General features: G+C 42.5%; 1 protein-coding gene across 1 annotated transcript in view; it reads right to left on the bottom strand.

Moving 5' to 3' along the window:
* Positions 1 to 916: 916 nt before the first annotated feature.
* gdpd5a (glycerophosphodiester phosphodiesterase domain containing 5a) overlaps positions 917 to 14,763 on the bottom strand; it is a 25,514-nt gene continuing 11,667 nt past the window's right edge. Inside the window, exons 2-16 of the mRNA XM_060896446.1 lie at positions 14,171 to 14,345; positions 8,931 to 9,034; positions 8,558 to 8,651; positions 7,766 to 7,825; positions 7,473 to 7,571; positions 7,263 to 7,356; positions 7,031 to 7,176; positions 6,739 to 6,821; positions 5,796 to 5,946; positions 5,434 to 5,655; positions 4,644 to 4,801; positions 3,220 to 3,367; positions 2,682 to 2,764; positions 2,079 to 2,191; positions 917 to 1,652 (exon numbers count right to left, since the gene is read on the bottom strand). Coding sequence (XP_060752429.1) covers positions 1,561 to 1,652; positions 2,079 to 2,191; positions 2,682 to 2,764; positions 3,220 to 3,367; positions 4,644 to 4,801; positions 5,434 to 5,655; positions 5,796 to 5,946; positions 6,739 to 6,821; positions 7,031 to 7,176; positions 7,263 to 7,356; positions 7,473 to 7,571; positions 7,766 to 7,825; positions 8,558 to 8,651; positions 8,931 to 9,034; positions 14,171 to 14,287 — 1,764 coding nt within the window. The 5' untranslated portion in view covers positions 14,288 to 14,345 and the 3' untranslated portion in view covers positions 917 to 1,560. The remainder of the gene's footprint in view (positions 1,653 to 2,078; positions 2,192 to 2,681; positions 2,765 to 3,219; positions 3,368 to 4,643; positions 4,802 to 5,433; positions 5,656 to 5,795; positions 5,947 to 6,738; positions 6,822 to 7,030; positions 7,177 to 7,262; positions 7,357 to 7,472; positions 7,572 to 7,765; positions 7,826 to 8,557; positions 8,652 to 8,930; positions 9,035 to 14,170; positions 14,346 to 14,763) is intronic.

Below are 14,763 nucleotides of genomic sequence, written 5' to 3'. Positions count from 1 at the left end.
GTGTTATATTTGAGTGGGCTTCCTTTAAAATCAGGTTTGGGATTAAAGCGGCAGTATGTAACTTTTTTAACAAAATGTATTTTTTGTTGTTAATGATGAAAAGATGGTTGAGTTTTATTTAAATTTAAATTTCTCATTTAAATACTACATGAAGACAAGACTCCTGACTCACAACCACGAGATTAAAGGTGCAGTCAGTGATATAATAATCAAGACATTCCTCTAACATTTTGGTAGCTTTTGGTAAAGTACCTAAGGATTTGTAGACCACCGACATCTGACCAATCAGTACAGAAGACCAATCTTTTGCTTAATTATGATACTCATATCCTTCATCATGTGTCTTTTTACTTCCTGCGCTAGGTTTTTTGTTTTCAACATTACCTAATACACCTTTTTTTTTTTTTTTTTTTTTTTAAAACACGTGTAGCAAAACGGGCTCCACAATACATGTCCCCCAAATTTACACACTGCACCTTTAAGTCTGAGGAAATTCTGCATGGCCCTGTAAAAGTTCTGAGAGCAAACATTTTACATTTACATTTACAGCATTTGGCAGACGCCCTTATCCAGAGCGACGTACATAAGTGCTTAAAACTCTAACATTGCATACATTAATGCTGGCTCACTAAGTTACATACTTAAGATACCAAACGTTCAGAAGATTTGAATTCTGAACAAAATTATCACTGAAGCTGAATCCTATTTCTTAGATAAGAATCAAAACATGCAACTGAACATGTATAACGTGAGTTCAGTATCAAATCGTGGTCACATCTCAGTCTCAGCGAACCTCCTATGACTCATCCTGCTCTGATCAGAGCTTTCGATCAGACGGCGTATTCATCCGGCAAGAGCAGGAAAACGTAGACATCGCCTCAGCTTACCTTATTACCTTATTTATTTCCTCCAAGTGGCTTGTCGTCTTCTTTTTTATTCACTTTCTACAAATGTAATACATTCAGATTTGCACGTCACAGAGGAATCATTTCAATCCAAACTCTGAGAACCACAGTACTTCAACCACTGCAGCGTAGACGGCACAAAATACTACACTGAGGATAAAATAATATAAAAAAATAAAAAATAATTAACTACTCACAGTACAGATCTATTTCTGAATACAAATAATCCTCAATCCTCCAAACGTTACAGATGATCGCCTGATTTGTAGAACAATAATAATAATAATAATAATAATAATAATAACAATAAGCAGAAGAAGCCACTTGCATTATGGAAATTTGTTCAGTAAATTTTACACTCCATAAAATGAAAGTATTGACACTAGCGCTGCAGCAACATTTCATCTTATATCTTACACTTTAATACAGAGCGTAAGGCATCCGAGTGAAAGTCCTTTATATAAATAAGAAAATACAAATCCAATCACAATTCAGAGCTCCACTTGCACGAGGACCAGAAATCAGAGAAACCCTTCGTCGGCAGTGGCAGAGCAGTAGTTCGGTCCGAAAGAAAGACACAGTCTTTCCCGGAGTCCATGCAACAATGTTTATGTGAAGTGTAACGAGGACTGAGGACATCCGAACAACATCCGGCTCAGCGGGAAATGGTGTTGCGGGCATATCCTTCATATCCGTGCTCGGTGTAGAGAGGCAGCTCGTCTGTGCTGCTGACGCCGTTGTTAATTTCTGCAAAGCATTAGCATGGTGTCGTTAGCATAGGTAGATTATTTACATTTACAGCATTTAGCAGACACCCTTATCCAGAGTGATTTACATTTTTATCTCATTTTTATACAACTGAGGGTTAAAGGCCTTGCTCAGGGGCCCAGCAGTGGCAACCTGGTGGACATGGGAATTGAACTCACAACCTTCCGATTGGTGGTCCAGCACCTTAACCACTAGGCTACCAGATCCCAACCACATTATGGACAAATTCGGATGGATATTCAGGTGTAGATGGAAACATTTGTGAAATACAGCAAAAAAGTTAATTGTAAGAATTTAAGCAACACACCAACAAGACAACAAGACCCCTGACAAGAACCCCATCACCGTCGTCACTGCCTTCCTCAACTATCGCACGTGGCTCATTTGTGTGTTCATGGCTCTCACCTGAAAAGATGAGTTTTTCCTTCATGATGTTGACGTCCCGGCTGGGTCTGCGCACCACGGCGCTCAGCATGATCTGCTCCGGGTTGTAGCTACGCATCCCGCTCATCCTCCACCTGCAATATACGTAGTCCTTACTTTCAACACGATACTTAACAAAGCTGAAGGTGAAGGATGAAGGTGTCGCTTTAAATGTTTTTACAGGCATAAATAACGTCAGATAAATTATCAAATAAATGAGCATCATGTCAGAGAATGTGTTGTAGGGCAGGTGAAAGGCAGCAGCACGAACAACCGATGAAAACCAAAAAATATCAAGTTAATGCAAAGCGTTGGAGCTGATGATGTTATCCCGTTTTACCTGATGAAGTGAAAGCTGAAAGATTTGCAGAAAGCAGCAGATGAGCGAAGAGGCATGAAGTGGAGAAGGCAGACAGCAATGACGAGAAAGAAAAAGAAAAAGAGAAGGAACGAAGAGAACAACGGCATCAGTTCAGAAGCAGCAAGGATACAGACTGTGTGTGTATGTCTGTGTGTGTGTGTGTGTGTGTGTGTGTGTGTTTATGTCTGTGTGTGTGTGGTTGTATAACATTTCAATATACTCACTTCTGAAATATAAATATTCCTATGACGATTGCTGCAGATATTAAATCAGCCATGATCCATATCAAGCAGTATTCGTCTGGACTCTGGAAAAAAGCAGGTGTTATTATTGTGTTTCTCCACTAGATGGCGACATGGTCAAACAACTTTTTTAAGGTACAATAACTGAGAGAAAAAGAAACAGAAGTACTAATAAAAGCTGAGTTTATTAACCCACTGACATGAACGTTTTGTTGAACTGTAAATGCCACAAAAACGATCCGTTACACTTATCTGGAGCGTCCGTGATTGGTCAGGATGAAACGACTCGTTTACTTACATTTACATTTCCAGCATTTAGCAGATGACCTTATTCTTACATAACTAAGTAATTAAGGGTTAGGGGCCTTGCTCAGGGGCCCAGCAGTGGCAGCCTAGTGGACGTAGGAATCGAACTCAAACCCTTCCGAATGGAAGTCACATGGGCTGCCACATCCCATACTTCTGTATTCCAAAGGGCCAATGACACTGTGATAACGATTAGAAATGATCCATCTCTCACCATTAACCAGATGGGCTGAGGCACTTGGCGGAGGATGTGAGGAGCGTCAGATGAGACGGACTGAACGCCGCTGCACCACAAGACCGAGTAAAGCCACGGCTCGTTCACTGGGGACACGTTGACGCTCACGTTGCGGTCTCTCAGGCGTCTGATTGTATACACGAACACACACACACGTACAAATTTACAACTTCATATCAATTAACAAATATCACATTTTTTCAAGTCCATTAGATCAGATTTATCCTTTAATCTCTCCAAGATTGGATCTCTAACAGTTCAGTGAGTTTGACATTTGTGTGCACATGAAGCTCCACCCCAGGACATTGGCTGATATATAACATATAATGTCTATAAAATGACTGACAGGAGGCTTTTTCCCTCAAACACAAGCATTTTGGACCTGAGGCTATGGCCTGAGGCTGAGGCTTGGAAAATCAACAGCTGAAACTTAATATCGTGTAACGTTCGATATAATGGAACGCCATCTAACGCCAAAGTCACCGCGATGCAATGTCATGCCGATGTCAGCTTGTAATGTCGAATGTATAACTACTGAATCACACGGTCATGTCAATATCAGTGCTATGCTAGTGCAGTGTTGTGTCAGCATTCATACTGCATTCTTGTGCATTGCTATTAACATGACATTGCTCTCTATACTGTAAGTCATGCTGTGATTAATGTACTGCAATGTCACGTTATGTCAACATCATTCCAGTGCAACGGAAATCCATTCAAATAATAAAGCAATGCCATGGTCACCACTGATAGGTGCATGCGACCATGTAATCGTTGCCATGGAGACTGCATCTTTAGTCAACTGTAAATGGATGAGGATGAAAGAATAACAGCAGTCAAATACGCTACAAACCAACATTTACGTCTATCATTAAACCGTTCTCCATATACATACTGTATATACCTGTATGTCTATAAATAAATAAATAAATAAATAAATAAATAAATAAATAAATATAAAAATATTATTTTTATATATACAAGGCAATAAAGGAGTACACCAGGAACTGGAGGTCTTCCTCAGAATGAACTGGATGAAATCTCTCTCTGTCTGTCTGTCTGTCTGTCTGTCTGTCTCAGTCACTCTTTCCCTGTCTGTCTGTCTGCCAGTCTCTCTGTCTGCCGATCTGTCTGTCTGTCTCTCTTTCTCTGTCTGCATTTCTCTGTCTGTCTGACTCCGTCCAACTCTCTGTCTATCTGTCTCTCTCTCTGTCTGTCGGTCTCTGTCTGACTGTCTGTCTGACTCTGTCCGTCTGTCTGATTCCGTCCGTCTTCCGTTCTCTCTGTCTCTCTCAGTTTCCTCACATACTCATTTCCTTCTGAACTGATGGTTACATTTCTCAGACTGTGTGTGTGTGTGTGTGTGTGTGTGTGTATGTGTGTGTGTGTGTGTGTGTGTGCACCTGATTTCTGCTGGTGTTACTTGGCTGTAGTGTATGCTCACTGTACGGATTCCCCTTTCTTTATTCTCCTCTGCTGAAACTTTCTCCTCCACCATCTGCTCCAGCATTGGCACAGCGGATCGCACCTTCTTTCTGTACCAGTCTGTCATCCACATCACCTGCACACACACACACACACACTCTGTCAGACAGCACTGACACACCAACATCCTGACACTACCATGAACTCATTATCTTCATTCTAAACCTGTGTGTCAGCAACATGGCCAAAACAAGCGCCGGCTTTATCTCCGCTCGACGCTACGCAGCAGGTTTAAAACAGAAAACAGGCCGTGACTTCACTGGATGAAAATAACCCCAGCATTTACAGTAAACCTTTTCGTGATGATGGTACAACAAACATGAGCTCGAACATGTTTTTTCCAAGACCCTTTTTTTTCCAGACAATGCAGTATGGAAGTCATTCGCAAACAAAAATCCTGCAGATTTGCAGGACCGCGATCGCACTGATTAATTAGATTAATATATATATATATTTTCCATTAATTAATTTATTACTGATTTGCAACATTTTTATAATAAATTAATATGATCACTATAGAATGGATTTATACCTTATATGGTATGTATTAATAAATGTGATGTTAAATATAATACATTATTGTGTAATTAAGAAAAAAAAAATTGATCTAGTTTTTCAATAATAATAATCAGGGATTTTGAATCATTCATAATTACTTTATGGTGTTGATATTATTATTATTATTGTTATTGTGAGGTGACATGTTACCTGTTCAGACTGGATGCCAGAGCGCTGCACAGCCTTTAGGGCATCGCTGATCCAGAGCTCGTGTCGTGGGTGTTGAGGTGGAGGTCTGCGCAGGCTGAACATCACCGAGCGGTTTGTCTTCGCCGCCAGACGCAGCAGTTCCACCAGACTAGATACCGTCTGATTGGCCGCTCGGCCGCGCTCCTTCATAGACATTGACTGGGTCGTCCAGTAGGGGTCATCCTGAGGGACAAAAAAAACACTAGTTATGAGCTCTGAAACAATTATCGCTTCTAATCTTAACGATACAGAGAGCAGAGCGTAAGCTAAGCCTGCTGCAGAGTCTGCTGTGTGTGTGCGTGTGTGTGTGTGTGTGTGTGTACCCTGAGAAACCACAGGCCAGCGTTTAGAGAGCGTATCTCAGACCAGGTGAAGAGTGAGGCGTCGTCGTGTTGCCGCTGAGGAAAGACTCGAGCCACGTCTGTGGTGCGGCGCAGCGTTCGGTCACGCATCAGGAAGGCGACGCCGTCTGCACTGAGGACGGAAAAGACGCATGTCTGCTTTTAGTCTCACTTTAAACATCCCATTTTTTTACCTTCAGCTGTGTGTGTGTGTGCGTGTGTGTGTGTGTATCAAGATGCTATGAAATAAAATAAAATAAAATTCTAGAAACTCAAAGAGAACTTCCTGTGAGAAACAAACAAACTTTTCCAGGAGCCCACAGACTGTAGTTCCAGGTTCTGTTCCAGAGTAAACCACCGTGTATACCAAGGAATGTTTTCAGGAGCACAAGCACTGTTTCACCGTAGAACATCGGATACAGTCTTCCAATAAGAACCTTTGTTCAAACCCAGGAACATTTTCAGGAACACAGGGACTGTTTCCACCAGGAGAGACCAGATCTTACTGGAATGTTGTTCCATGTTACTTCGCTTCAATGCACCTTCAGCCTTCTGAATGGTCAGGGTTCCTGCAGAACGACGAGGAACCCAAAGCCATGGGTTGAGGAGGTTCTTGGTCAGGAATCTTTTTTTTTTGGTTTGTGGGTTTTAGGGGTGTGTGTCATACTGACTCAGCATCTAATTAATCAGGACAGTGATTCAGAGAGCAGCGAGTGTGTGACAGACCACTTCATCAGCCGAGTCAATAACGAGCCTCTTGAGCCTGTATCACACCGCTCGATATCGCTGCAGCCACAGGAGTAACAATCAGTAACCACGGTGCCACATGTGGAGTCGACCGTTCCGACACGTAGGAGGTGTAATCAAGCTCACAACCGAACCGAGCTGATTGATCGAGTCCGAGAGAAGATGAATTAACACGAACCTGATGGTGACGTCAGCCTCGAAGCCGCTGACTCTCTGCTGCAAGGCTTTGTTGAAGGACATGATGGTGTTCTCCGGAGCGAGCTAGAACGTAGACGACAACGAAGAGTCAGGAAGCAAAGAGAAAATAAAAAACGACTAAACTAACAAAGAAAAAAGTAAACGTCACTGAGATGCATTTGGGTTCTCGCAGTAACACAAATAATAATAATAATAATAATAAAATAAAATAGATGGGCTTTACAGAAAGCCTGACGTATCTGACAAAGAGAATTAAAGGTGAGTTTAATCACCATCGGAGCTCCTCGGCGGCCAACGACGGTGGGCCGAGGCTTCAGGTTCGATCGGTTCATGATGCAGGGGGAGGAGATGGTGAGGGGAGTCAGATAGAGAGCCAGGAGGACACACACATACAGCAGGAGAAACAGCATCTGAAACCCTGCACACACACACACACGGTGTGTGAGAACACGTATGTAAAAAAGCAGGGTTCATTTGTACAATCCACCTCATTTACACACTCACTCGTTCTTTCTCCGCGCACCACCTGACCGGCGACGATCCATCCCAACGCCGTCATGGCAGCCACGGCCCCGACGTGCAGGAAGGGTCCAGTCGACTGGACGCAAACACAAAACCAATCACACAGGATACTAGAACCAATCAGTTGTGTTACAGACTCGTCTTTAGAACAACATGGAGCACGAGCTCGGTCTCTAAATGAAGTGTTCTCACCTGCAGCGACATGAGGACGACGTCCCATTCGTCCCTCCATATGTCATCGATGGACACCACGCCTGTGATGGTGATAAGAAGGATGGACAGCACTCCAATCTGCAAGTAGAAAGCAAATAAGAAAGAGTTCATAAGGATGATCTGGTGTCCAGCAAGACTGTGTTTGTTTTTTTTAATTAAACTTTCAATAAACTGGGATTTAGTTAAAGGAATTCTGAAATTTAACCTGGGAATAAAACTGAGACATTATATTGACTGAGACTAATCATATGAATCGTGTCGGCTGTGTTCACCTTATGAATCCAGTAGAGGTTGAGCTGCTGCCCCAGTGCGATATGACAAAGGCCTAATATCTGAAACCGGATAGAACATGAAGAAAAAAATCGCTTACTGTAAATACTGAAATACAGAGTTTAATAAAAATGTATTTAATGTCTATTTAATTCAATTTAATTAAAACTAAAAAAAGAAAAATTATTACAATTAAATCAGTTACATCCAATCATTCATTCATTCATTCATTCATTCATTCATTCATTCATCTTCTACCGCTTATCCGAACTACCTCGGGTCACGGGGAGCCTGTGCCTATCTCAGGCGTCATCGGGCATCAAGGCAGGATACACCCTGGACGGAGTGCCAACCCATCACAGGGCACACACACTCTCATTCACTCACACAATCACACACTACGGACAATATTCCAGAGATGCCAATCAACCTACCATGCATGTCTTTGGACCGGGGGAGGAAACCGGAGTACCCGGAGGAAACCCCCGAGGCACGGGGAGAACATGCAAACTCCACACACACAAGGCAGAGGTGTGAGGCGAACATGCTAACCACTATGCCACCGTGCCCCCCCTTACTTCCAATCAGTTTGGAATAAAAAAATAAATATATAAAATGCTACCTGTGATATCTGTGACAAGTGAAACCCCTTAACGTTTAATATAACGTCGTGACCTTACGCAGCTGTACTCAGTGCAGCATTTATCGCTAATTAAAGCAGTAAAAAATAACAGACAGTGAAACTAATCCATGAGAAAGAGAAAGTGTGTGTGTGTGTGTGTGTAAATACTCACCATTAAAAATGCAGTGTAAGAGAATCCCACGAGTGTGGTGGCGAGAATAGGGACGGTGCCATCGCTCCACTCCCCTGATCGGTTATATAACAACCTGCGAGAGAGACGTGACTCAGTGTGACGGCCTCACACACACACACACACACACACCGCGACCCGAGACTAACCGCTGGCGTCACTTATTACACGCTCGGTTTACTTTAATTGACCTTTACAGCTACGGCTCGACGTGTCGTATTCGAGCAGGTCCGTTTGTGCCGGATTACGTGACAGAGCTACAGAAACACCAGCCGTGATGACATTTCTCACACTACTGAGTAAACTATTTTATTTGGAAAGGGATGAAACGTGTTAATAACTTATAGAGCGGTACCAGTTAAACTCGTTGTAGTCGTTCTGAGCCTCCCACCAAAAGTAGGTCCAGACGAGGAGGAGGAGAAACGAGGAGCACAGGATGAGGAACCAGGAGCACTCCCACTGTAAAAGAGAAATAAACCTGACGTGAGGTAATTAGAAGTGAAGCCTAATCACTTGTCTGAGACTCTCGTATGAGTTCTCAAAAATGGAGACCATGGTAGTGCAACGGCTGAGCCGGTGTTTTTAATATTATTATTATTTTTTTTTTTGATGTTGATGCTTGGAACTCATGGTGAGGCTGATGAAAATGAGGAACCCTCCTAAGAATCCTGGGACAGGAGGAAAATAAGGATGTGTAATCCGCGATCCTGAACGGATCCTAGGAATCTAAATCTTTAAACCTTTAAAAGGTGCCGTCGAGAGGCTAGAACATAACAAACGGCAGTTAATTAGATTCCTTCTCCACAGAAACCTCGGCGGCCTTCGGTAAAGAGCAAATGACTTGTGAAATAACGTGCAGCAGGTGGTAACCTTCAAGTGTCTGAGAAGAGAGCGAGAGACGCACTGGATCGCCGTGGGAGACGGAGGGGCGGGGCTTCAGCGTGTAGGCCGACCTGGCAGGGAACCCACAGCTCCAGATCAGTGGACGTTATATAATCGACACACAGCAGAGGAGGAAAGACGATCTATCTGTGCGCCTCTCGGTCCGGTTAACCGGCTCACAGAAGAGAACGTTAATCCCACGACGAGCAACAGACCTAGTGACCGCGTCCAGACGTCTGGAGATATAACTCACAACTCAGTATCACTTCATCCTAATTTCTCTGGCTCTTTCCTCATTGATTTAACCAATAAGTCGGAATCGGAGTGTTTAGTTGAACGCATTTATTTCGTCGATAAATAAAGACGTCGTGTACAAAAGTTGACCCGGAAACTACAGGTTTCTCGACCCTATTTCAGCAGAACAGAAATTCCAGACCTTTTTTTAGGATTTTCCGTTGGTAACAGACCTGCTGTGTTCATTAAACGTGTCATAAAATACAAACTCTGACGTGCATCAGTGAGGCCGTGTTAGTGAGCAGAGAACAAGGGAATGTTTAAATATGTAACACTAGTGTCTTGGGAGCTCTGTATAAACATTTACACTAGAAATTAGGGCCTTACTTCATGCTACAGATCATTTAGTTTTGCACACACACACACACACACACACACACACACACACACAGAGCAGTTACAGACAATTACAGAGAAAGCACTATTTCTCTTTATCTCACGTCCAAAGTCCATATAGTTTCCACATTTTTGGGCGTATAACTCTTTAGGTGTGAACTTTAACAGAGCCAAACACCCCACCAATAATTATTGACTCCGTTCTGACCTGCAAAACCAACCACGTACGGTTCATATTCGGTTTACTGGGAGATTTAATAACAAGTTTCACAACATTTTAGTATTAAAAGTCTAAAGCTTTGTTCAGTCTGGATTAGGTGGGAAAATGGGGGGGGAAACGAAGAGCAGTAAAATAACTCCAGGTAGAAAAACCTCCTGTCTGAATCGACATGTTTCTAAAGATTCTGTTATAAAGAGGCTTCATTTTCTATCGTTTTTCCACCGAAAGCAAAATTTTACAAACAAAACGATCTGCTAATGATGAAGGGCAACTTCTTGTGCAGCCCCAAACTCTTAAACAAGATCTTATAATAAAAGGCGAACCAATCTGTCCGCTTACATACAGCAGTGCACGTGAGATTTGGGATTTTCACCATGGGGAACATTTATACAGTGAGAATACAGAGATGAATCTATATCTGTTATTTTTTGTTATAGGCAAAAGGTTTCAGTGTAGTGTTTCAGCGCTGCGTGAAAAGGGCTCAAAGAGAATTAAAGCCAAATGAGTGGAATAAAGTCCGACACTCTTCTAATCCACGTCTGGACCGGAGACTCGGGACGAGTTGCAGACGGCTCATAAACTGGAGGACGAATCTCCCAAACCATAAAAAGGCCGTGTAGAAAGTTTATATAAGGTCATTGCCTTAACAACACAAAAACAAACTGGATTTAGTGGAGGCGCAGCATGACGCTTACAACGCGGCTCGCTTTTGTGTGGCAAGTTACGGGGTGTCAAGACTGCGACACGTCCCAGACCTCACCGCCTGAATCCTTTGTTGCGCAGAGCTTACACGGGATAATCTGGCAATCCAATCAGCTTCTCCAGAACCTCACGTGAACTCGCTTTAATCAGGACAGTAAGGAACGCCGATAATTACCAAGCAGCACGCAACAACAACAAAAAAAGCAAACAGGCGTATTACACATTCACACAAAGAATCGTTTAGAATTACGATTTAAACAGTTGTTACCAAGGGTGTACAAACTTTTACACTATACCGTGTCCATGTAATTAGGAAATTCTGAATTCATAAGGAATTCTGTCGCCGCCATATTTTACTCACTCATCTTCTACCGCTTATCCGAACTACCTCGGGTCACGGGGAGCCTGTGCCTATCTCAGGCGTCATCGGGCATCAAGGCAGGATACACCCTGGACGGGGTGCCAACCCATTACAGGGCACACACACACACACTCTCATTCATTCACGCAATCACACACTACGGACAATTTTCCAGAGATGCCAATCAACCTACCATGCATGTCTTTGGACCGGGGGAGGAAACCGGAGTACCCAGAGGAAACCCCCGAGGCACGGGGAGAACATGCAAACTCCACACACACAAGGTGGAGGCGGGAATCAAACCCCCAACCCTGGAGGTGTGAGGCGAACGTGCTAACCCCGCCATATTTTATTCTTTGTAAAATGTAAAAAAAAAGAAATAAATAAGAATGGACTGCTTCTTTTTTTATTATTATTATTATTATTTTTAAAATTGAAACTTTGAAAATTTGAATTCTTAAATTAGACTTTAGAATAAAATTAAACTCAATACAACTCAATGCGGTGTGTGCTGTTCGAGAAAAACCATCAACGATGCTACCGCCACCATCACCCGAGCGCGTCGTTATTTATCTCTAATAATCCAGCGCTCTTTCAGTACATTTTTTATGCACTCGTTAATGATGCCTCGTACGTCTGATACGTCTATTTTAAAATGTAACCTTTGGGGCACATCCGACAGATCAGATCCTGTTCTCACTGAGGATCTATAACAGCGATAAACGATTGCTCCCTTCCACGGCTGCTGGGTTCAAAATTATTAAAAGAAGAACAAAAACGCAGCTTGCTTCGTTTTACAGAGAAACCAGAACATCATGAGAAGTCATGAAGATTTTCGGGAAAAGTTACAGCTTTACTTCTGATTGTCTCCTCTGGGGAAACTGAACCAGTGTATTAATATTAACCTGACCAAGAACTACTGACCAATCAGGAGTGAGAATTCTGTGCTAGAAATATAAATACCGATATATTATTAGGCCGCAGATAACAACAAGAATGAACAAGGCTTTCGGCTCGACGGGGAGCTGTAGGTGAGTGTGTGTGTGTGTGTGTGTGTGTGTGTGTGTACGCCATCAGTCCTGTGTCTGTTCACTTTTCCCCTGTGATCAGCACTTCAGTATTTTGCCCACTGAACACATTCCATAAACGGTCTGATTTGCATTCACCCGCACGAGCTTTTGTGTTGAGACGGCTGCAGCGGCAGGGATTTAAAAAAAGAAATGTTGAAAATGTCCCAGAGCGTTTTATTCTTCACGCAGCTGTTGATGCTCGTATCACTGACCAGAGTGTTGAGTTTAAATCCCAGGAGCGGTGGATTACACACTTACACCCTCGACCGCATCCCCAGACTGAAACTGCTCTCACTTGGAAGTCACTTAAAATAATAAAACAAATAAAGATGCAAATGCATCGCGAGCGGCTTCAAAGCGTCGACGCCGTTTAAGCTCCTTGATCAGATGAAGCCAGACTGATTAAGGTTGATGAGGCTCTTGCTTTCCAGACAGATATCATGAATATTAAAGGAGGCAATTAGCACTGATTCCACATCTGGTGCTGCTTCCACGCAACAGACGCTGAACAGTTACCTGAGAACGAGATCCTGTTTTTTTGACGATCATCCTCTTACCTCGGAGTGTCATTACGATGGATTTTGAAGTGTTTCCTAATTGCACGGAACAGCAGGTTCATAGTTAAGGAAAGAATCTTAAAAGTCCTACCGAAAAGTGAGACCCAGTGGATACGCTGGTCCACACACAAACCCTGTTAGAATTTAGGCAGGTTTTGTTTTGTTTTTTTTAAAACTGGGAGGGGTGTGTAGACTTTTACATCTGGAACACTCTGGTAGGAAAGAACTAAGTAAGAAGGTTCATATGCGTATGAAGAACATGGAGTCAAAGCTAAACAAATCACTCAGATATTATATAAATAAGTAGTTTTAAAGCATACGGTGTATCACATCTGTTCATCGTTTCATTTTCTACAGCTCGTTCGTTGTCTCGGTTTAGCAGTGAAAAAACAAATAGTGCAACACAAACACATGACTCATTCGATTCACTTCCTGAGTCGATTCACAGTCGATTCACATTCGGTTCAGTTTTAAACCACCTCGCTCGGATTTGGTCCACACCTGTGTGTGTTTGCCGTGTTCTCACCTGCCTAACGAACCGAGCTGAGGACAACAGAACAGAAATCCTATAAATTTAATAAGAAGCGAATATGCAACTCCTAAGGAATCGTAAAGGTTCTAGATTGAATCTTTTTAAGAGACTATGAGCAAACAAATCAACATTTGGAGTAAAAAGGGAAGTTTTTTCCAAACAAACGCACACCTACAAACTGGAAGGACGGCCATTTAAACCCGACAGCCTTCTCTGGCTGACTAAACGTTAGTATTGGCACTGCAATGTGTGTGCGCTGTATACAGACAGGAATGACCTACAGCACGTCCTTCGGGCGAACCTGAAACCTCGGCTTGGGTTTCTCTCTCTCGGCCGTCCCACAAAGACGAGAAAGCGCTCAGGAGAATTTCCTTTCTTCTGAAACAGCAGGTATACAACATTCCAGCGTATGGTACAAGCACCATCGTACGGGGACCATTTTTTTTATTGGTGCCATGTTTTATTTTAGGTCTAAAAAAGGCTTTTTAATTTGTGTCATCAAAGCTTCTCCAGGTGCGTCCTCTTGTACGATGCGGATCAGAGGAGCGTGGGTTATTGTCTGGACATCAGACAAGCTGATCTGCATGTAACGCTATGATTGATGATATACAGGTGTAGAAAGCGATAAAGGTGCTTAATACCTTGGAGCTGTCATCATGGGAGCGCTGGTAGCGTTTCCAGCGGCACCCGTAGATCCCGGTCAGGCAGGACAAACACAGCTGTCTCTCGTAGACCTGTAAGGGTTGGTGTTTCACCATGCTCCTTTACGCTCGGCCCTTCACCGGTCCGCTCACATCCCACTCCGTGTCAGGAAACCTGCGAAGAAAACAAACTAAACTCTTAACCTTCTGGATTCAGACTTACAAACCTACATCAGAACAACCTGAACATAACATCTAAGAGCAAAAGTTTGCACACCCCAGGACAAAATGATTCAGTGTGCCACATAAATACGTTTTAGGATTCACATAAATTCCTACTTTCTCAAATTTAAATAGTAAAAAAACTTTTTTTTATTTTTTCTACAAATATTTTCTAAAAATAATCAATTTCAAAATATCCCTTTCAGTTTAATTTAAATCCTATAATATATGTAATGAATATAACAAGCCTATATATATATATATAAACATATACTGTATCTCATTAAAATATTTTTTTAGCGTTTTTTTGTTGATGGGAACTTTTTTTCGTTAAAAAACGAACACATCCAGATTCGTATATGAAAACTTAC

Source organism: Tachysurus vachellii, chromosome 20, assembly GCF_030014155.1.
Source record: "Tachysurus vachellii isolate PV-2020 chromosome 20, HZAU_Pvac_v1, whole genome shotgun sequence".
Classification (NCBI taxonomy): Eukaryota; Metazoa; Chordata; class Actinopteri; order Siluriformes; family Bagridae; genus Tachysurus; species Tachysurus vachellii.
This window is presented reverse-complemented; position numbering and strand designations above follow the sequence as displayed.